The sequence below is a fragment of the Colletotrichum fructicola genome (assembly GCF_000319635.2).
Source record: "Colletotrichum fructicola Nara gc5 chromosome Unknown KSG_Nara_v1_contig06, whole genome shotgun sequence".
NCBI lineage: Eukaryota > Fungi > Ascomycota > Sordariomycetes > Glomerellales > Glomerellaceae > Colletotrichum > Colletotrichum fructicola.
In genome coordinates, this window is record NW_027094056.1 from 4,421,398 (window position 1) to 4,443,670 (window position 22,273).

A 22,273-nucleotide genomic window follows, 5' to 3' on the forward strand; every position below is an offset into this window, starting at 1 on the left:
TATTTTCACTTCACCTCCTCAAGCTTGCGCCTATATGCTGTATGCTGCATGCACATCCCGAAATATGGCGTCCACTTTGCGCCCTTTGCCAACAGAATGTTAACTAGTTTGTAATTCTTTGCCCTCATCGCCATATTCAGGGGAGTCCCAAGGAAAGTGTGGCCCTTGTTGACATTCGCATGGTGTTCGAGAAGCACTTCAATAACGACCATCGCTTTGGCCTTCCTTTCGTCATCTTGAAGCCACAACGCTGCACAACAGAGCATGGTGGTGTTCTTGCCGGCGTCGCCGGCAATGGCGTCGACGTCTGCGCCATGTTGAAGCAATAGTCTCAAGACTGTATCGCATCCTTCATGCAATGAGAGTATCGCGTTATACATAGCTTGAGCCAAAACAACGGGATTTGTTTGATTTTGCTGTTCCCTCTTGGCAGTCTTCAAAAGAAGTTCAAGCACTTCGATGTCAGCGCTGTATGACGCCGATTCAAGAGCCTCATCGAAAAACAATGGGTCCGGGTCTTTCATCAAAAGAATGCTCATGGTTTCCATGGCTCGGTTTGTACACGAGGCATAGAAGGGATCCTTCTCAAATTCTTCATCCTCCTGGTTGAAACTTGCCCCATTTTCAAGCAGCAATTTCACAATCTTAACGTGATTGTGTGAAGCCGCATAGTAAAGCGCGCTAAGACCATGCCAGTCTCTTGCATTAACGTTGGCTTTGCTTCTGATCAGCGTTTGAACCACGTCGTAATAACCTCGTTTACAGGCGTCATGCAGACGTTTGCTGCAGTAATTGATGGTGTCAGTGCTCTGAATGTTCTTGAGCAGTAGATGTATCGTAGTCAGGTTTCCGATTTGGCATGCCCACTTGAAAGCCTCCCGACTGACATTAGCGCTCTTGCCAATAAGCAACCCGACAATGCTGGTCTTGCGATTTAGAACAGCTGTTAAGAGAATATCCTGGCCATTGTTGACATTGGCGTCCCAATTGAGAAGAATCTTGGTAACATCTTCATGAGATGCCTCTACAGCAGCAGCTAGAGCGGTCTTGTATTGGCCACCCTGGGCATCGACATTTGCTCCTCCTTTGAGAAGGTGTGACACAATGTTAGCGTAACCTTGGAAAGCGGCAGCTTGAAGAGCGTTGCCGTAATGACCGCCCTCAGCATTGACAATGACAGCATTTACATCCATCTGAAGAATTAGCTTGACTGCAGACAAAACACCATGGAATGCAAAGTGATACAGTAGGGGCTCACGTTGAGAGTCCCGGTCTTCCAGCTGCCGTTGGACATGGAAGTCTGATGACAGGAGACTCATGTGCCTGCGCCTAGGATGACGAAGTTGGTAATATACTTCCTGACAGCTTGGGTCATCGAGAAACTCCTTGATAAACCTGACGCGCATCTTGTTGTCAGCCTGGCCGGCGTAAACAGCCCAAAAGCATGCAGCGTGTGGTGCTAGCGGGTAAGAAGACTGAACTTCGTTCAATGGTTGGACTTTTTTCATCTCCAATAGGTACGCCAAACAGATCTCTGCCATCGACGCCTTGCCAAAGGCCTCTTCAAAAGACTAAAATGTCTGTTGCTTTAATCGCTCAGACAAAAGATATTCCTTGACAGAAAAATGTGAGAGTTGAAGAACTTCAACTTTCTCGCCAAACGGGGAGGTTTCTGTGACAAATTTGACCAAGTTAGGACAATAGACCGAAATTGCTTCCAGGTTCGGCTTTATAGAAGTATTCGTCCTCCGCATGAATCGCTGATTTTCTGGACACACTTTGGTGATCTCGGATGCCTCTTCAGCAAGAAGTGGTGCTTCTGAGTAGAGTAAGAAATAGAGAACTCTCTGCGCCTTTTCCCGAAGCGCCTCGGGGGTGTTTCTGATAATCCTGGCATAAGTCTCGTCTAATGTTGCCGGCAGTGATTTCAATGTCTTTCTGAGGGCATCGTGGTCTCTGGTACCCAAGAGAGGTTCGAGAGCATAAAGTTGGCATGTGACCCAGCGGAACCTTTAGAGCATGTTAGCACGAAGCAACGGAGGACAACAATGTTTTTCTTTACATTCCATGGGCGTTCATCGTCAAATGATCCCTGATTTCATCTTGGACATCTTCATAATCTGTCCAATCTCTCAAGGCATTCCAGCCGCTGACAGTAGTAGTAGTGTCAATGAATCTTCGTATATCCTTGTCAACCTCCCTGGATTGTAGACATATTTATGTCGAAATGCATGCGTTCAGGACCAATTTAATCCTGAGCTCGGGACGGCTAGTGACTGCCACGTGGAGGTTGGCGTGTTTGTGGTCCAGGAGATGTTGAAGCCATTCAAGCAGACCTTTATTGGCGAGAGTACTTCTGAGTTGGCACTCATCAAGTGCATCCAGCACAATCCATACTTCGTCAGAATCTCCGATCATCTCTTTCAGGATCTCCCGAAGCATGCCAGTGCTGGGCTGCTTTGAGCCTTTCGAACATTTAGAATCATATGCTATTGCAAGGCGCATTTTGGCGGCCGCACTCTTCGTGAAAAGCTGCCAGATGAGCGACCGTATTGCTCCATCAAGCGACTGCTTCGCAGAATCCGCAAAGGTGAAGTAGAAAGAAAGAAGGTGCCGACCGTGTGTTTCGCTGCTTTCGAGGTCGTTGATTATGATTGAGCTGAGTACTGTTTTGCCGGAACCTGGCATTCCATATAACCAAAACGACGAAGCAGGTGCCGCCTTCCATCGTGTATACTCTTCAGACTCTAAAAGCCACTTGCCAGTGCCAATGTGGCGCTGTTCGAATGCATCTCGCTGATTTCCGGAAGGATTTGGCGCACCAAGCCAGGTGACGATCTCCTCAAGCAGCTTTTGATCAGTTATGCTTTGAACTGCTTTCTGTGTATCTTTTGTTCTTGATTCAATGCGGGAAACGCCGCGGGACACTTGTACAGCATGAGTATTAGTTCAAAATGTGATGGTATCTGGGAACGGACCTGAGGCCATGACTTCCCGAATCCTTTCAGCTTTCTCTACGCCATTGACCTCTATAGCTTCCAGAAGTTCTCTCGTATATGCAGCAGCAACAATCGCTGCATAATTTTGCCATCGGTCATTCTTGTGGGTATCGGCATAGTCGCAGATCCCTCTGATGACGAGACAGGGGAAGTTATTCATCAATGCAGCCGCCTCCATCTCATAGCAAAGAACGTCTGATCCAAGTTGTTGTGTCATTTGATCTCGAAAAGCCCCATCCTTGATGACCAAATTTCCAGAAGCAATGGTCCCATAATGGATCTCGGGGTCTTCACTCGGGCGATTTTCTCGCTCGATCTCGCCTTCGGCGTCGCAGTGGGCGCAAGATTTGCTGTCACCGATTTTGCGGCGTTTTGTTCCCCCAGAAAGATTTCGAGAAGACCTTTCGCCAGAAATGTGCAATGTCGTTGATTCAAACAGTCGATCGTTTTCCGAACCTTGGTAGACGAATGCAGGGTCTTTCCCCTTCGGTTTTGCTAGTGTGGGATATTTTTGAATAGCTTGAGACAGGATTTGTGGCAATTTGGATCCCTTCAACCGCTGCTCCGCTTTCAGCTTGTTCAAGACTTTGAGAAGAACATCAGGAGGAGGGGCCAGGGCGCCGACACGCTGGAAATGACCGTTCTCTCTCATCTTGCCTAGGTCGTACTGAACGACTCCAGAATGCCCGTCCCTAGGCTGGCTAACGACGACATCACCAAGGCGAACGTCATTCTCAAAGCTGGGAACTCCTGCGCCAATCCCGACCATAAGACCGATTTGTAGATGTGGGAGCGAAGTGGCCATGCACGTTGCAGTCGTTGCCGCCGAGACCAGGCCGTAACTCCCCGCGCCGAGTGATGCAATGACGATTTTGTGATCCCCAATCTGGCCCCACGAGTAGGTGTTGCTGTCTTTGTTGTTCTGCTCGAAGTCTTCTGGCTGCTCGTGTGTCTCATCAAGCATGGCGAGCGCGGCTGTCAGTTCATTGTCTAGAGCAACGATCCAACCGATCGTGTACATTTTGTACGTGGGAAGTGTGGTTGAGTCCGCCATGGCGTCTACACTCACGGCTGTGCATCATGCGCGGAGCTTCAGGTGTAGACGGAGGTAAAAAAAAAACTGTTGCAAATGATCTAGGACTTCTAGGAACGGAAGATTGAGTGGAAGATTGTGGGCCAGCGCCCGTGAGTATTTCTACTTCCACAGGCCGTCACCCCCTTGCTTCGATATAGCCAAACTTCAAACTGATTCGTCTGCTGGCCTGATAGGAGGTGCCTGGCTGCTTAGCGGCCGCATGAGTAGTCAAGGGATTGATTGGCTCCATGACGGCTCAGGCTGTTCTCGTGCCGCACTCCAACCAACCACTCTCGTACAATGCATGATTGATGGGGCAGAGCTTTGGGCTGTGATTCGGCGAGACACTGCGATTTGTCGCCGTCCTGCATCTTTCAACGGTTTTGGATATCTTGCGGTCACCCCAAAATGTAAGTATGCAGCTCAGCCTGATCGCTGCACAGCAAGATGAATTCAAACTCCGAATCCCCTGTCTGATACTCCCCCAGGTATTGGTCACTTGACGCTTTGGCGGTGATCGATCTGGCACTCAATCCGAGAACAAGCCGAGGCTTAACTTCAGCGTCCAGCTGTGGTCTTCTTGCCTAACTATGTACTTGCCCATCCGATTACCTCATCTTACCGTGTGGGTAGGAGCCGCAGAGGTGACTGCCGTGGCTAGCCTTCTTCTGCATCGCCACCAACCTTGGCAGCCACGATGTCTGCACCAGAGCAGCAGGACCAGCTGCCTCTCCTTCTCCCGGCCGTCGCTTCCTGCCTGCCACCGCAGGCCAACGATTGCCGTTGCGCAAGGCTCAATGGTCGAATGGTTCCCCCAGATGAAACCCGTTCATTTTGAAGGATTTCGTTCGATTTCTTCATGGAGAATGGCGATGTCTCCATTTTTTCCGCCGACATCTAGGTAAGTCTCGCTCAGAAGTCCATAGGGGTGGAAACGCAAATGCGGCGAACATTTTGCCACCGGTTGCACCTTGACAGCCCCAAAGGCGAAAAACTTTGCCAAAAAGGAAATACATAAAAAAGCAACTCCCCTGCTCGGGGCGAGTCGAGCCCTCAGACCTTTCAAGTGTTTTTAGCACTTTGCAACTTAGTTGCTTGCTCAGGTCCTATTGTACCTATTCTTGTTGGTCCATCATTGGGTGATGATTTTCCACACATTTTGGATTGATGTAGGCATACCTTCGTCTGCAGAGAAGGCAGGTGATGCTGCAGGCTGTGGTCGAGGGAAGAACGGGGGATTCATACCTGCCATCGGCACGGTAGCAGCCGTGTTCTACGACCGAAGGAAGTTGGGCCCAGTCCTTCCTTAGAAGTCGCGGCGGCACCTTCTGGGAACAATGACGAAGAACAGCAACTACGGAACAGCGTGCCCCTTCGCTGGGAAACGCATGAGACTCTCGTGATCCCTCGTCTGAGTTCCCATGTGCTTTAAGCACTTCGCGACGGAGTCGCTCAGCTACCTTTGTACACACCGCCACGAGAACAGTGATGAGAAAAGCAATCGCGGAGCGGCTTCCCCTGTGTATCCACGGAGAAACCATAAGACTCCTAATTTGCTATTTCTGAGTTCGCAGGTAGTGGTAAATTTCTTATTGTCTCTGAATTTTGTATGGTGTTGGAATCATAGGCCTTACGTTCGATGCAGTCGCCCTCGTCACTCCTGAAATGAGAGTCGTAAGTCTTGGATTCGGTACCGTATGTATTATTATGTTATCTGCGTTCACCACTGAACGCTCTCCTCGAAGTATTCTATGCGGGGCTCAGAAAATACCATCCTGACTGCGACCGCGCGTCTACTTTCATCCGCCATCCTCCCTGGACCACTTGCGACTACCGCCAAACTACCCTCCTCTCCGGTATTTAAGATGGCTTGAATGACTTTTTCAACGTTTAACCTGTGAAATTTCCACTCCGCGAGGCGATATGTGGCCTGATCGTCAATCCTTCTGTTGTCCATGGTAGTCACATAGACGTGAATTTTTACCTGCCCATAACTTGAGATGTTCTTCAACTCGTGAGTGAGTACGTCGACGGCCAATCCCACCTGTCGTATTGCCCAGTGAATTTCGATTAGCTTGGGTCGGGAACAAGACGTTGTGAGTTTCTTGAGGTATGAGAGCGGTACCGCAATTCCACTGCCCCCTACCACAAAGAGCACCTTGCTGAACCGCTCCAGAGGGAGGGCCTTTCCGTACGGACCGTCAAGCGCCACAAGTACTCTGGCTGGCTTTGATTTCTCGGTCTCGGCGTAGTCCTTCAGCCGCGAGGTGAAGCTGTCGTATGGTCGAATCAAAAAAGTCATTTGCCGCCCGGACCCAAATGTTCTGGCTCTGGTGTCCTCGGAAGAAGCGGCCCTGTGGTCTAGAAGAGGTGAGCTCTCTCCCAACGACTCGCCGCATTCAGCTGACTCAGATACTGACGCCACGGTGAACGGGTGGCTCTCCCAAAAGTTCCACGTATTCAGCACCATGAGATAGTAAAACGTGCCGGGTTCAATGGTATAAAGACTCGAGGAGATTGGGACGACGACTCGAATCATGTGAGCATCCTCGTTGTAGGTGACCAGAGCCCATGCGTTCCAGAACCGTGGGCTGAAGGCCACGATCTGAGCCCCGCGAATGACACGGTCTAATAGCCATATCATCGCTGGAACCCATACAAGAGGATCGTAATCGCCTTTGAAAATCGAAACAAGCCTTCAAACGTTGTCAGTTTGCCGTTCCTCGTCCGGTTGCAGCACGGAATTAACCCTAGCATTGTCATGAGTATCAAGACTGACAGGGCAATGTGAAGCATAAGGAAGAGCTCGTATTGTCGACGCCGAAACCAGAAGGCGGATGAACCAACAAGCAAGCACATAAGTATTGTGGCCTATCAGAGAGTCAGCTGCGCGGAAACTAGTATTTGGCGAAGTAACTCACCATTTCACCCGTCCACCAATAGGTCAAGTCACACATTCGCCAAAAGTAATCCCAACCGCCTCCTGAGAAAGATCAGTAACGATGCGTTTCATGACTTCACATATGATCTTACTCCGGAAGATGAGAACTGTATAGCCTGTAGAGTGAATTATGGCTTGCAGGGTCGCGACCCGGGCTACCCAGTGGTGGAAATTATTGTATGTTTTAAAGCCCCAGCCTGTGAGCCAGATGACGAGATTGTTCCTCATCCCGAACAGCCAAATTAGAGGAAAGTTGGCGAAAGACAAATACCAGTTCTATCGGAAACATGGCGAAGGATTTGCATCGTGATGGAAGGATAGCTTCGAGTTTGTGTCGTCAGTATCAACTCAGATGACAGGATAACGGTACTCGGTAGAACTCACAAGCCGTAACCTTCGAATATCCTATACCCGCAAACGGTGCACGTCATGTTTAGAAGAAGAAACAGCATCAGTGTTAATGTCTGCACGCGTGGAGGTAAGGTACCCCAACCTCCGAAGTCTTGCACACAGCGCCGACCAAACGTCGCTGGCGTCAAAATCGTGCGCTTGAGCCATAAGCTGCTGGGACGTCGGCGGGCGTGTGATGGCGCGAAAGAGGGGCCCCAGTGCATGAGTGCCCGGTTTGCTATGCCCACTGTGATAACCACCGTCCAGAACATCCCCATCGCCGAACCGTAGTTGAAGTGCTGATCCCAAATATAATCGTGTGCGTCCTGGATCGTTGTGAGTGAGCTGTCTCCTTCTAGATTTCTAGGATGAGTGTTTGCAGTGAGGAAATAACTAACCAGCGTCCGGGCCCAAAGTTCGTAGTAGGATTGTGACGGCAGCATTAGCACGTCGACGCGCTGGGCACGGTCTGGGCTCGTCTCATTGAACCTGGCAATTTGAGCGATGTCTTCGTCTGTAATGTCATTGATGATGTCGCGTGGGGGAAAATGTGAACCGTCCATGTCTTGACATGAACGGTTCAGGCTCTTAGACTCTGCAACCCAAATCTCTTTGGAGCAATACAAATCCCAGCATAAGTACAGTGATCGCTGGTATAAATGGCTAGTGCACTCTTGCACGGCAAAAAATGCCCCAGTCGGGGCATCTGAAAATCGAATCGTCCGGAAGGTCTTTCGACAGGCTGTCCCGCACAACCTGTCGTACGCTTCAGAGGCAGCTGCTTGGGTAGAAATAAAGAAGATTATGACAATGAAGCATAATACACTATCTAGCTGCCAGTATCGCATGTTTACTGAATGGCCCAGAATGCTTTACAAGTCGTGGTCTAAGAGGTTGGGAACCAGAAATGTGGCGGGTGAAGTATTCAAACTCAGGACGGATGAGCGGGTATTTATCAGATGATCAGATAACGAAGGATTGTGGGCCCAACACATCACGTGTGCATCACTCAGCTAATGACACCCCTTTACAGTTATTTGTAGGATTCAATGGGTAAGTGGTATCGCGCAATTCATTTTGTGAACATTTTTTATGCGTTTTTCGGGTTAAATTTGATCTCAAGTGAGGATGGAAACTCCATGTTCGTATGATACGAAACCACGAAACGATGGCTTCAGATACTCGCTGTAAACAGGCTTTCAGTGATCACAGGCGGCAGACACCGGGTGAAGGCGACTGGGCAGCTACTGGGTAGTGCTAGGACATTGGAGCTGACGTGACAGGAACGCTCAGAAAGCGTAAAAACCACCAACAAAACAATACCATCTGTTGCCTGGGTTGAATGAAGGACTGGCCTGATAGAGTGTCGCATGGCAGCGACATAATTATTTGTGTCTTATTGAACAGATCTCAGTGTTTCTCTTAACAAATCCACCCTCCTACAATGAAATAGATCCTGCGATTGCACCAGTCCTCCTGTACGTCAAACGATTTGCCAATCATCCACCATGTCCAGAAACGCGTGGGAAAATCCCATTCAAGCATAAACTACTTGCGATACAAAGCCAGCACTTTCTGCCAGAATGTTGCGCGCTCTGGCTCAGTAGTGACTGCTTCATTCGCTGTGCGCTGGTTCGGGACGTCAACGACCTCGCCATCGAGGCCCTTATTGTTGACGGCATTTTGCTGCTTGCCGAGATAGAAGTTGGGCATGAAGAAAGAGGCAATGAGAGGGATACAAGACAGGCAGATGGAGGCGATGGTGATGTGCCCGTTCACAATAGCGTAGGCGCGTACGCTACCCTGACGAATGGGGTCGCTGAAGCTGTATTTCTTGAGCGTCTTGATGTTGCCGTATATCTTGGTAATCACGCTGCTCGAAACGCCGGGCATCTCCTTGTGCATCTGGTCAACCATCTGCTCCGTCCAGATGCTTGTCGCAACGGCGCTGCCAATGCTGGATCCCAAGGTAGACCACAGGGTTATGATGGAAATAAGCGAGGCCACATCGTCGTGGGGGACGGAGGCTTGGACACCGACGCGGGCACCGACCACATTGAGGGAGGAAAGACAAAAGATGAGCTGTGCAGCCACGAGGCGAGCTGTATCTTGAGTCATTTTCCCGCTCGGTTGGATCAGGAGACCATAGCCAAGGATTTTGGCAGCAGCTCCGAAAATCATGAGACTTTTGTAGCGATGGGAGATACGGTGAACCAGACCGACGACAGGTCCAACCAGACACAGGCCCATAGTGGTTATACCAAGGAAGATAGTCCATTGATAGGTAGTCCAATCTTTGATGATGAGGATGTATGACGAAAAGTAGGTGTTGCGAACGGATGAAGCCATCTGGTTGAAAGTATGAATAATCACACCCGCAATAAAGGCGCGATTCTTTAGAATACGCTTCGTCATCAAGGGCTTAGGAGCCACGAATACTTCGAAGAAGACGAAGCCGACGAGGATAACGAAACCTATGACGATCATGGCGATCATACTAGGGTTCTTCCATCCGCCATCAGCGCTCTTGGCCAGGGTAATTGGCAAGAGAATGAGGGAAAAGGCAAAGCCGAGGAGGATAAGGCCGATGATATCGATATCAACCAGGCCGCGATATGCAAGCTTGGCCCAGTACACCAAATTCTTGGGCGTCGCTTCGGAAGTGCCGGTGCGAACATTCTTGGAGTCGGCCATGGTGACCATACCTGCCTTCTCCCCGCGGCGTTGCATGGCGTAGAGGGTCATGATAGCGGGGACCAGAAGAACTGGTACGAGAATCGCAAACATCCCCAGACCCCATCTCCAGTCGTCGTAAAATCCCTCAGCGATAAACCCATTAACGGGAACCGTCACAATGAAGGGTAGAGATAGGCAAGCGCTGAAGAAGCCACGCCATTCTAGAGGGGTCAAGTCGGCGACAATAATGTCACTTAGAAGATCCAGGCCCGACTTGCCGACGGATGTGAAGCAAATACCGATCGTATAAGATGTGAAGGTATGTGCGCTCGCCGCAACAACAAAACCTACGGCATAGAAAGCAAGGATCACGACATATGTTGTAGGTCGCGACGTGATATCTGCTAACTTTCCGATAAAAGGTTTGCTGATAGCACGAATAATCTGGCTGGCGGTGTTGACGGTACCGAGTTGGCTGTGGACTTTGAATGTTGACGCCGCTAACGTGCCGAAGATCGTGGTCGTAATGCCCATGTCCAGGGCGTAGGCGAACATGGTGAGGCCGACGGAAGCACCAAGCAGCCAGAGCAAAACTTTGCCCTTTTTGCCGGAATGGTAGAGAACCTTATTGAATGCCTCGACCCTGCCAACGCCAATGGCCTTGGGGCTCTCGTCGTCGGACGCGACGTAGTTGGGTTTCTCAGTCGGCTCGAACATGTCCTCGGTTGCGGCGTTCTGCACGGGAGCGTGCTGGGGCTCGGGGCCCTTGGGACGTTTGTCGTCGACAGCGGGCGTCGACATGTTGGGCAACGCGTCGAGCAACTGGAGGTTCCGAGATGAGGTCGAGACTACACAGAGGTAGAAAGGACAATGAATGCCAGCACAGCAAGAATACGGTGGGGAGAAGAAACAGATAGCGAGGCAAGAGCAGAGAGGACAGAAAACTCTGCAATCACAGCGATACTTGATCTATTGTCGCCTCGCCTGACTTTTTGGCAGTGGAATCTGGAATGGCGCAGTAGGCCGCTGATCGAGTTGCCCCCCACTGCGAACCGAAGCGAAGGATTCCCTTAGACAACGAACAGTGGTCCGTCGTCGGGGTTAAGAATGTGTAATGGTTTGACGACTCGACCCGGTGGGTACATCTCACGGGCGACATGCCTAATGGAAAGATTCTCCCGGTAGGTTCCTACGCCAGTTGAGGCAGAACCAGCAGCACACCTAGACCCATGGGAAGAGAGACAAGCTCGGTTTTCTTTTTTCCGAATTCTTTTCAGACCCTTGCACGTATTATCCACTAAAAGTGCACCATGCCATCTAATCAGGTGGCTATATTTTAGAGTGAGGGGATCATCCTACTGGCGGGTGGGCAACTGCGGAGACTACCCATTTCCTTGGCAAAGTACCCAGTGTGATGGGACTGTGCATCTTGGTATTTACCATTGCTATTCCATTCGGGCGACTCGAAGTCTCTGAGTCTAGGCCGAAATCTTAGGAAGACGGGATCCTCTCCGAATGCCCTGAAGGCAGTCGCTTCTCCGAGAGATGTTTCTCGACACATTAAGATGGGCATCTGTCGGAGCGGGCCAGGCGGCTAGCACCTTGGTACTGGCTTCACGTTTTCATCCCCCTAGTTCCATGGTGGCCTTGGCATGACAGGGTTGCTCAAGGGCTGGTGCCCGGAAAACAGGATGGGCGTGGTGGCCAAAACCAGTAGCTCGTACCAAGCTGACGGTTTGCGTGCCTAGTCCACCAAGCGGCTCAGGCGGATACGAATGAGCGGAATACTTTTGATAATGATTGTTATGTCTATGAATTACCCTGTGTCTTTGAGAATATAGACGTCCTCGATCAGAATTCGGCCCTCTGTGGACTTCGCGAGTCTAAGAAGAGCAATACCCATGGGCGATCGTTAGCTTGCGCTCGGTGGACTCTGGTCAGTATCCTCCCAAGACTTACAAGTAGTCTTGCCCGCGACAATCCGGCCGACAATGCCGATTTGCTCACCAGAACGGATATCAAGATTCAAGTTCTTGAGCGCCAGACTCAAGCCGGGTCGATAGCTGAGCCTAAACGATTGAAACAGGATACGCCCTTTGCTTGGCTATCTTTGGTTTTTGAGACGCTTGTCTACGCGTTTGACGTTGTGTGCAGGCTTTTGTTCGATATTGTACGCGTAGTAGAGCATCCTCTTCACCGAGTTCATGTTGTTCTCAATCCCGGCGCTAAAGCGAATAATGTTGCCAAATGCAGCTTGGGCAGCAAGTATGCATGACAATGCTCCATTGCACCAACCGCTTTCAAGGTCGTTAGTACTGACAACGATTTGTCAAAGCGCTCATAGATACGAGTCCCATGAAGGCTGCTGAGACGGCGCAGTTCTCGTGCAGAAGGGCGCTGATGCATGCCGGTCCAAACGTAGAGGAGCAACATACTAGTAGCAATGGCTACAAAGATCGACAAGATGTTGCACACGGAGAATGCGATGGGGGCCATCAGCACGTCTGAGAACGCTGCAGTGAAGACGGTTGGAGCACCAGAAGCAGAACAGGGCGAAGAAAGTGCTCGTCAAGAATGGTCCAAGAGACTGCTCGAGGCCCCACGCGGCGTGACCTCCCATGTATTGGCTCTCTTATATCGCTAGGTCATGGTTCTGCTGCCGCCAGCTGAGCCACCCAGGCAAGACGACACTTGTTCCTGAAACACGGACGCGAAGAAGAGAGGTTCCGTCATTCAGGCGTTGCCAAATTGGACGTATCGCAGGTACATCTTCCCACTAACGGTGTCGATAAGGCGCTCTTCGCTCTGCAAGATTTCCCTCTCTCGCTGCTGTTGGAAGGTTGGTTTACCGGGGCCTGCCAGAATAGCTGTTATATCATCTTTCTTTTCATTTTCTCCTTGGACTCCAGCGTTTCTCGCGTCCACTTCGTTCTGCTGGGCCGCTGGAGAGTTATCTTGGGCTTCAACGATCATCTTCGACTTTTTAGACGAGGCCGGGGTTGAGTCTCTCTTACCACTGATGACCTTACATAGGCACTGAATGAACCATTCAGACAGGGCATTCTGCTCATCAACTGCCCGTAGACAGCCCAAAGCCTCTAGTACACTAGTAGAACTACAAAATCCAGCGTAACGTAACTCAACAGTCCCTACGCCAGAGACAATCCGTCTAAAAGTCAAGACAACCAAGTATACCGAACATACCTATGTAGTGTGTACATGGGTGTGGATGTATGGCACGTTCAATCAGTCGATGTTGTGTTCTCCTACCGGCGTTTGCCAGAAAAGGGCAAATGTGGACTTGTATATGGTAGCCTGGAAGAACCAGGAGGCCGGGCATATCCTCTTTCTGGACTGTAGCGTATATTGCGATTGGGCGGTTCTCCCAATCTGGTATCGCCCGTGTACGTAGGACAACGGTGTGCTGCTCGGTCTGAACCGGAGAAGTGAAAAAGTCCGAACTGACATAGTATTTAGGACGAAAAGATGTCAATGCAAGCGCAGGCTCTGGCTTTTACTGGGTGTGATCTAATCTAATCTGATCTGATGGATCAAATTGATGTGTCCCACCGGGTGGGCTTTCGCTTGCGGGGTGCCACACTGCATGAAATATGATAGGTCTCGTTCAGAGTGGGTTGTCAGCTTACTGCGTAATTAGTCGATAGCCACACAGTTCGAGTCAGTGACTACTCGCACTGGACAGCTCCTCTTCTTCTTCGTATTCTGCCCCTCCCTCGTAATTAATATGCAGAAAGGTTCATCAGAGGCTATGCTTAGTTGTTGATTGGAATGTTCTCAGTGCCATCTATTGTAGAGTAAGAAAGTGCGTGAAGTACGTCACAATCCTGTGGATTACCTATCATCCACTAATCACTCGTCACTCGTCATCCAGACTAGGGAAAACATAGTTAGCAATGCCAGTCAAGTAATAAGGAAAGGGGATTGACTAACATGTCTCGCTTCATAAAACGAGCGGCGGCAGCATCGTACGCCGGCTCAGTCATGATGTAGTCTTTGATGACACCCGTACCATTCCGGAGAGCAGCCACTTGCTCCTCGGTACACGTGCTTGGGTCCAGCACGTAGCAGAAGTCCTCATACTGCGGCGGGACCTCATTCCTGATCGCAAAGGTGTCCGACGGGCCTTGAGTGCTGTAATTCGAGTTCAATGCGGTGTCTACCTTGCCAGTCGCGACGTCAAGGTTGAACAAGGCACGGTTGAAGATTTGATACGCGGACTCTGGCTGGTACGCAGGTACCGCATGGCCTGCTTGGTAGACTCTGATGAAAGACAGATTCCCGTACTGACGAACTTGACCGCCTTCGTAGGTCTCATTTGTGAGAAGAGGCTGATACCCCGCCTTGGCGAAGTTCTCCTGATCGGCCCATGGGATGGCGAGAGACACTTGCTCTCCACCGATCCAGTTACAAGCAAAGTCGCGATCACCGAACATCAAAGACACCTTGATGCCGCTATGTAGCAAGTATGCAATGTCCTCAATCCAGCCCGGACGCGGGTAGTCTCCGATGCCACGGAAAGCAGACGACGAAGCGCTGGAACTACCGGTCCAATTCAGAGGCACACCGAGAGCGGTTTGGATGTGCGGCTGGTTGAGATATCCGGCGGTGAAAGGTGCCGGGAAGAGTGTGGGGTCGATCTGGGTCACGTCGTAGTAATCACGGCCAGAGACGTCGAGGTAAGGGTCGCGGACGTTGTTTGTGCAGAATGTTTCTGCGTCTTGGCAGATGGCGTTTACGCTGGCGTTCGTGCCGATATTCTCGGGGTCGTAAGAGGAAGAGACTTCACGACAGGCGTCGATGCGGTCGCGGCAGCCGCCTTCACGGTAGTATGCGTCCACCATGCCAGCATATACCGTCTCATTGACTGTCTCGATTCCATAGGTGTTGTTGAAGGCCATCTCAGGGTACGAAGGCCACTGAACCTGACGATCGATGCAGCCGTTCACGATAAGCAAGGTGTCAAGATTGAGGATGTACTGCTCCCCTTCGGTTCCGTCCCACGTCCCATTCTGAATCTTCTCATTTTGTTCCTGGAAGTATGCAGCAAAAGCAGGTCCGTAGCGTCCGCCATACGATTGGGTGGCAATGCTGATGCGGTCGTTGTTCGGGTGGTAGCCTGGAAACTCCTGGAACCAGACCTGCGAGAAATGCCAAAGTGCAATGGCGGCGTTGCGGCTGCCCCAGGATGTGGTGTTGCGGTTGTCGACTGGGAGAGTGCCCGTTTGGAACGTCACGTTTTGGGCTGGGATCGGGGAAGATGCATTCAGGGTTTGAGTGCTTCCAAAGAGGTTGCGGGTCACGTTGCGGAGAGTGTTGTAGGAGAAGCCAACTTGGACAGGTTGGTCGATGTAGAGCATGTTGACTTTCTCAGATTAGCCACGCATACGAATCAAAGATTTTCAGAGTACGCATACCGTGGTTGTTCCATGACCATTCGCTGGGTCGCGTGGAGTTGGAGTCATTGTTGATGTAGCACGGCCCGTTCTCGTTGAACAGCCCCGGCATTGACGAGCTGCCCGGTCCACCGTTCATCCAGATTGAAAGTGGCGCATTTTCCGGATCTTCTTTGGCCTCGAAGAACCAGAAAAATGTGTTGATCTCGTAGTCTTGCTCTTGAACCACTCCCTCGAGAGTTCCGGGAGGGAGGTGAATGTAGCCGGCGTATGACTTGACACCCTCGGTTTCCTCACAGAGATTGGGCTACGGTCGTTAGGTGTTGTCCAAAAAGACGGGGTCAGAGCGAATACCTCTTTGTAGGATATCGTGATGTTTTCGTCAAACTTGGACTTGAGGACTGTGACTCCTTCAGGCGTCGGCGGGAATTGGGCTAGCGAAGACTGGATCAAAGCTGTCGTAACGGCGACAACCGAGAAAGATTTCCGCATCCTGTCGACGATGCTCAAGCTATGGCCGGCTTCAGATCCAAGAAAAAGAGATTGCAAGATCTTTCTGGCGCGGCATCTGGGGGAGGACGAGCAATCGATAAATGTCATTAACTCTGATTTTCCCCGCTCGTGTTGATTTCTGACCTTCCTACTTCGGCGCTTGGTGCTCAATGATTCACCATCATCGTGCGCTTATGTACGGAGGTTGCACCGCCAAGGAAGTCGTATCAAGCTTGCCCGGAAGCCGATTCAGTTTTCTGGTGAGAGGGGCAGGGGATGGGTGCGGGGTCGCTAGGAGACCCGGAGGAGGCCAAGACTCGGCTGCGGGATGCGTTGAGTTGGCGGATGAATTGGCCAATGGGAGTGATTGCTCGAAGCTTTATTCCCGCTTTGAATGCACCGCTGGGACGAAAAGTCCATATCAAACATCCTGCTCATCCGGGTGCTGGTGATCCTCATGGTGCATCATGGTGAACCTTGTGTACAGCCAATAATTGAATACAGGACAACGACGACAACGACAGCAGCTGCGACAACGATCATCATAGCGATAACAACGAAACAGAAGCTTCAATCATCGCGACGACAATAGTCAGGATGATTGGACAGCCGATGATCAAGACACCAAGAACAATAATCTGAAATAACAGATAAGACGAGTAAGGAGTACTCCGTCCGGCTAAGTGGAAGCATCCGTTCGGATAGCACTCCCTAACTTCAGACAAGACAGCCGCACTCGCGTTCAATGATGATTCGCATGAAAAGCCAAGATCTTATGAAGTTCAGATCATCACTTTGAAAGAATAGCTGGCACTGAGGTTGGAGTCCTTGCGTTTCAGTTATCATCCGGACTCAGCTCCGAACGGCCCGAGCCAGAGTGGATTTCGACCGGGACCGGTAGGTGGGGAACCCTCCGCTCCGGTCGGGGCCGGCATGGGACGTGGATCGGCACGCAAAGCTTGAGGCTTACTCATACGCAAGGTCCTACGTGCGGAGGTCTCGGCGTCTGCCTCACTTTTGCCGATATTGTTGTCGCGATCCGGGACCAGATTGGCCTGTGATTGCGACATACCTGGGGGAATGACGCCGCCGAATCGCGTTTCAGGGTTCCCCGCAAAGCCGGAACACAACGAAGATGACGCCTTTCCAGCTCGGGATGGCAAACAGCTGGAAGCGCACCACGACCACTGAGAGGCATGGTGTTGATCGTCAACTATATGTGAAAGCATCCTTCCTGACAAATGCAATATTGAATAATGGCGCGGTGATTGGCCCGCTGAGATGTTGTTGGGGAATTTTATGTACACTTGACCTCGGATGCGCATGCCGTCTCGAATTGTGATTCGATTGTCCCCACTAACGGATGTTTGAGTCAACATTAGGGCGTGTTTGACCTCGTGAGGACGATGATATAAACGTGTAAAAGCCGGCCTTCGAATTTACTACGATCTCATCAAGCAAACCTCTCAGACCATCATCGAAATGGCCGCCGCTGCAGTTCAAGCTCCTCTCCTCGCAGGACCTCCTGGTCAACCGGACATTGGCTACGCGCCTAACCACGACAACTACCTGGCAAGGATTCAGCGCCGTCATGAGCAAGAAAAGCTGAACAATTCTCTCCCCGACGGGTTTCCTCAAAAGTTGGAGTCAAAGCTCGTCTGGGATGGCAACACTTTGGCTGAGACATACGACTGGAACTATGTGTTAACGGATGCCGACAAGAAAGAGGTCGATGAAGCTCTCCAGCACTTCAAGTGTATGTGAATAACGCATGTTCGTCAACCTGGACCGTTTGAGTAACTCTCCTTGCAGCACTGAAGAAGCCCCTTGGTGAGATTAACCAGGAGACATTTCCGCTGCCCAACTTGCACAAGACTCTTCGCGCCATCTCCGATGAGGTTCACAACGGCCATGGCTTCAAAGTTGTGCGCGGAGTACCAGTCACCAAGTACAACCGCGAAGAGAATGTGATCATCTACGCCGGAATCTCATCTCATGTCGCACCCATCCGCGGGAGACAAGACACTCAATTCAACGGCGAGCCAGCGGACGTTGTCCTCGCTCACATCAAGGATCTCACCAAGGTCGTTGACGCTCAAAGAATCGGGGCACCCGCATACACCACCGATAAGCAGGTATTTCACACTGACTCGGGTGACGTGATTGCACTTTTCGCCCTTGGTGAGGCTGCTGAGGGCGGTCAGAGCTACCTTTCAAGCAGCTGGTTTGTCTACAACGAGCTCGCTAGAACGCGGCCTGATCTGATCCGTACATTGGCGGAACCTTGGAACGCTGATGAGTATGCAATCCTTTCCTCGTGTGGTCGGCTGTGATACTCACCGCAGATACAGGTTCGGTAAGGACGGTAGGTCGTACAGCACTCGTCCTCTGTTGCACTTCCAACCATCGGAAGGCGACAAGCCGGAACGCTTGATCATCCAATACGCGCGAAGAAGCTTCACCGGATATTGGGGGCTTCCGCGTTCATCTGACATTCCTCCCATCACGGAAGCTCAGGCGGAAGCCCTCGATGCTCTGCACTTTACTGCTGAGAAGTACCGAGTATCCCTCCACTTTCACCAAGGAGACATTCAATATGCGAACAATCTGAGCATCTTCCACGCACGTGGAGGGTTCGTTGACTCTGAAGAAAAGCAGTAAGTCGAAGACCATTAAACGACGCGTCAGCTGAATGATTGCTAACACTTTGGCCAGGCGTCACCTCACACGCTTGTGGCTTCGAGACCCCGAGCACGCATGGAAGACGCCGGATGCGCTGAGGGAGAGATGGGACAGAGTGTATGCTGGAGTAACTGCGGAGAAATCAGTGTTCCCTCTGGAGCCGCAGATTCGCAGTGCTAGTCGAGGTGAATTTAAGCCAGAGAAAGAGGACGCAAAGGCGTAGATAAAAGAAACGTCTAATAGTAGGCCTGGCCAATTGCCTATTGTCCATTCGGCTGCCACGCGTTTCCTTCGCGCCAGGTGCATCTCCAGTGAGCCAATGAATGAAAGAGGTTCAAAGACAAAGTATCATCCCACGTCAAATGTAATCGAATTGGCAATCAAGAAGTAATCTCCTATCTCATGACTCGCTCCATTCAGTATTGCCCATTCATGGCTGATTGAATGCCAGTTGCGAGTTGTAAGCTTGCGCAGCACGATCGCATCTTCCCAGGACCGGATGACGTCGTCACGGCATTGCACCAATTGGGCTTGGCCTCCGCGGCCTGAACCAACTCCGTCTACTTGAGCCGACTGCGACTAATGGTATCTGCAAGACGTCTGGGAATACATCGGGCCAACCGACACACCATCAACACCTGAGCTAAGACAACCTGCTCCAAACCTTATCATCCCGCCTGTCGTTGGATTGCTACAACTGACCCTACAATTGCGTTATCGGGACCCTGGAACGCACCGTCACAATCCCCCACAGTCCGACGCGAAGATAGCGACCTAGTGCCGACTTCAAGTATCGGTATCAATCAGCATCGCGTCTAGGCGCTGCATTGGTGATTTCGTTCTGGCGTTACGGGGATGCAGGCACCCTCGACCCCGGGAGATAATGCAAGCTGGCGTAGGCGCATGGGTCTGTGGGTTGGGAGAGCGACCGAGGCCGAGATGGTACCCCGCGGGATGCCATGATGTTGGTGTTTACATAAATATACTGCCATACGATCGTCCAATGTATGAAACCCCTGAGTTCAGTGCGTTCAGCAAGGTCGCCTCCTCCATTTACTTCATCGTTGTTATCTTTCTGCTTTTGACCCCAGTCTGGTCACAAGATGTCTTTCCTACGGCGACCGTTCAAAAGTCGCGACAATGAAGACAGCGCCGATGCGAACTCGGGCCATGAGTCGGACGTTACTGATGGAAGCCTTCACTATGTCGTCGAGAAAGGCGGAAACGATTCAGGTCCCTCCTACCAGGAGGCAACGGGTGCCCCAGTTGAGAGGAGTTCGCCGTTAGGATATGCTGTCGGGCCCGTCACGATCGTCTTTCTCAATGTGAGCAAAATGATTGGGACTGGTGTCTACTCAACTCGTGTGTTACGGATATCCTCTTCTTGACATATGCACTGACAAGCCGCAGCTTCCGCAATCCTGAAGGGTACTGGTTCAGTTGGGCTGAGTATGATCTACTGGGCCCTGGGGTTCCTGACTTCGATCGCCTCTTTCTCCGTGTATCTCGAATTCGCTTCGTACTTTCCAAACAGATCCGGCTCTGAAGTGGTTTATTTGGAACAGGCATACCCGCGACCAAAGTGGCTGTTTCCTACGGCATTCGCCTTCCAGTCTGTGGCACTGTCTTTCAGCAGTGGCAATGCTATTGGTAGCCGTCCCTATTCTTATCTCTTGTATCTCGTTGCTAATTCAATCCAGTTCTTTCTCAGTATCTGTTCAAAGTAGCAGGGTCGACTCCAGGGCCCTGGCAGTTGAAGGGTGTGGCGGTGGCTGGGTACACTGTCGCCACATTAGGTGAGCTCACCTCGCAAATCTGAAGCAAGATCTTTCTCAACTTACTGACTGGGTACTCTCAGTTGTTGCCCTACACAACAACTTCGCTTATCAGTTCTCCAATGGAGTCGGTGCCGTCAAGCTGTTGACGCTAGTCTTCATCGCCATCACGGGATTGGTTGTACTAGGAGGCCACACTAAAGTCCCTGAACCGCATGCAAACTTCGAGAACTCATTTGATGGTCAGGCGACGGCTTACGGCTTGACGAATGCTCTTTACAGAATCATTTTCTCGTATGCTGGTTTCGAGAACGCCTTCAATGTCGTGAATGAGGTGAAGGTATGTTCGGAGATGATTGGGCAGTTTGATATCGGCCTCTTTGTCAGTACAAAACGCTAACGAGGTGACAATCAGAACCCGGTGAAACAAATCAGGAAGTACGGGTGGATTTCTCTTGGCATTGTGACCATCCTCTACATCTTAGTCAACATTGCCTATTTCGCCGCCGGTACGTCTTGGCCAACAAACACACCTTTGCTGTTCTCAGGCGATACTGACTCACTTTGAACAGTACCAAAAGCGGACTTGGCAGCAGCCGAACAGATCGCAGCAAGTCTTTTCTTCACCAACGTTTTCGGTTCCAGCGGTGCGGTCAGAGGGCTCAATTTCCTCATTGCATTGAGCTCCTTCGGCAATCTCCTGACAGTGCTAATCGGATCTTCTCGAATGCTACGAGAATGTGGAAGGTATGATGAATATGAGCATTTAATAGAAGACCATACTGATGGAGCTTCTTTTTCAGACAGGGTGTTCTGCCCTATCCTCGGTTCTGGGCGTCAACGAGACCTTTTGGCACGACCCTGGGTCCTTATCTCGTCAAATACATCTTGACTATAATAATGATTGTCGCTCCTCCCGCCGGCGACGCTTTTAACTTTAGTAGGTCTACACGCCACTCATATTTTGATAGTTTGAGAACTAACAGAAATATAGTTGCTGACCTCCAGGTCTACCCTTCCGCATTCTTCGGTTTCGTCATGTCAGTGGGACTATACGTCGTTCGCTGGCGTCGCAGTCGTCTCAATCTCCCTCCTCCTGAGCTCAAAGCATGGGACATCATAATCATCTTCAACATCGCAAAGGACTTGTATCTCCTCATCATGCCTTGGTATCCCCCTGAGGGTGGCGTGTTTGCCGGCGATGTGAGCTTCTGGTATGCCACATACGTCGTTGCCGGCATCGGCATGTGAGTTGGCCCCAGGAAAACCAGCATTGATGAAGAACTCGCACTGACAACAGTTACTAGTCTTCTTGGCTGTGGTGTGTACTACTGGCTTTGGATCTACGTGGTCCCGAAAGCGAGGGGCTACCGTATCAGGCAGCAGGTCTTGGAGCTGGCCGACGGCGCTCAGAGTCACAAGCTCGTCAAAGTCCCGGTTGCCGACTTAGCTGAATGGGATGCCACGCACGATCATGTTGGACGGCCGCTGCAACAAGTTGCAAGTGTTCCAGGATCCGAGGAAGAAAAGAAGCCAGTAGCTGTGTGAGGTTTGAAGGATTCAGGAGCAATAATCAGCAATCGGCTATGGTGGCGGGAGATAGATAGTTGTTCATGTCGGTCAGCATTTAGCCACCCATCCATCGACAGTTACGTTTCCTATGATCTATTAAGCTAAACCATGGAGGAAATAAGAATGAGGCAGCCAAATAAGACGTCATGATCCAACCTTGGTAGGTGTCTTGATTGCCGCAGGTGCCGTTACTATCACCACAATTTTGTCGTGATCCTTGAGTAGAGGGTCTGCGACGAAACTTCTATTAGGTCATG

The 22,273-nt window shown here is 50.9% G+C and overlaps 7 protein-coding genes across 7 annotated transcripts; 2 read left to right on the forward strand and 5 right to left on the reverse strand.

Annotated features, from left to right (window-relative positions):
- Positions 1–5: 5 nt before the first annotated feature.
- On the reverse strand, positions 6–2,079 carry CGGC5_v011508 (Ankyrin repeat domain-containing protein 50; the record flags this gene model as incomplete). The annotated part of the gene is made up of 3 exons (XM_032032620.2): positions 6–1,193; positions 1,779–2,010; positions 2,063–2,079. 3 exons carry the CDS (start codon positions 2,077–2,079, stop codon positions 6–8), a joined length of 1,437 nt encoding a protein of 478 aa, XP_031888020.2.
- Positions 2,080–2,217: 138 nt separating this feature from the next.
- On the reverse strand, positions 2,218–4,020 carry HET-E1-1 (Vegetative incompatibility protein HET-E-1; the record flags this gene model as incomplete). The annotated part of the gene is made up of 2 exons (XM_066152539.1): positions 2,218–2,927; positions 2,979–4,020. The coding sequence occupies 2 exons, from the start codon at positions 4,018–4,020 to the stop codon at positions 2,218–2,220; spliced, it is 1,752 nt and encodes a 583-aa protein (XP_066008106.1).
- A 1,774-nt stretch (positions 4,021–5,794) lies between these two features.
- Positions 5,795–7,968, reverse strand: freB-0 (Ferric/cupric reductase transmembrane component B; the record flags this gene model as incomplete). Its single annotated transcript, XM_032032618.1, has 7 exons — positions 5,795–6,770; positions 6,824–6,945; positions 6,996–7,057; positions 7,108–7,131; positions 7,287–7,336; positions 7,400–7,731; positions 7,804–7,968. The coding sequence occupies 7 exons, from the start codon at positions 7,966–7,968 to the stop codon at positions 5,795–5,797; spliced, it is 1,731 nt and encodes a 576-aa protein (XP_031888013.1).
- Positions 7,969–8,953: 985 nt separating this feature from the next.
- Positions 8,954–10,882, reverse strand: str3 (Siderophore iron transporter 3; the record flags this gene model as incomplete). The annotated part of the gene is made up of 1 exon (XM_032032617.1): positions 8,954–10,882. One exon carries the CDS (start codon positions 10,880–10,882, stop codon positions 8,954–8,956), a length of 1,929 nt encoding a protein of 642 aa, XP_031888015.1.
- A 3,076-nt stretch (positions 10,883–13,958) lies between these two features.
- Positions 13,959–15,987, reverse strand: CGGC5_v011512 (Carboxypeptidase S1-like protein B; the record flags this gene model as incomplete). The annotated part of the gene is made up of 4 exons (XM_032032616.1): positions 13,959–13,974; positions 14,033–15,464; positions 15,517–15,802; positions 15,850–15,987. 4 exons carry the CDS (start codon positions 15,985–15,987, stop codon positions 13,959–13,961), a joined length of 1,872 nt encoding a protein of 623 aa, XP_031888016.1.
- Positions 15,988–17,469: 1,482 nt separating this feature from the next.
- Positions 17,470–18,892, forward strand: CGGC5_v011513 (Taurine hydroxylase-like protein SAT17; the record flags this gene model as incomplete). Its single annotated transcript, XM_032032615.1, has 4 exons — positions 17,470–17,743; positions 17,800–18,286; positions 18,339–18,644; positions 18,703–18,892. The coding sequence occupies 4 exons, from the start codon at positions 17,470–17,472 to the stop codon at positions 18,890–18,892; spliced, it is 1,257 nt and encodes a 418-aa protein (XP_031888017.1).
- An 880-nt stretch (positions 18,893–19,772) lies between these two features.
- MUP1-0 (High-affinity methionine permease) lies at positions 19,773–21,992 on the forward strand (the record flags this gene model as incomplete). Its single annotated transcript, XM_032032613.1, has 9 exons — positions 19,773–20,031; positions 20,080–20,319; positions 20,370–20,465; positions 20,528–20,784; positions 20,860–20,953; positions 21,017–21,191; positions 21,248–21,384; positions 21,439–21,691; positions 21,752–21,992. 9 exons carry the CDS (start codon positions 19,773–19,775, stop codon positions 21,990–21,992), a joined length of 1,752 nt encoding a protein of 583 aa, XP_031888191.1.
- Positions 21,993–22,273: the final 281 nt, after the last annotated feature.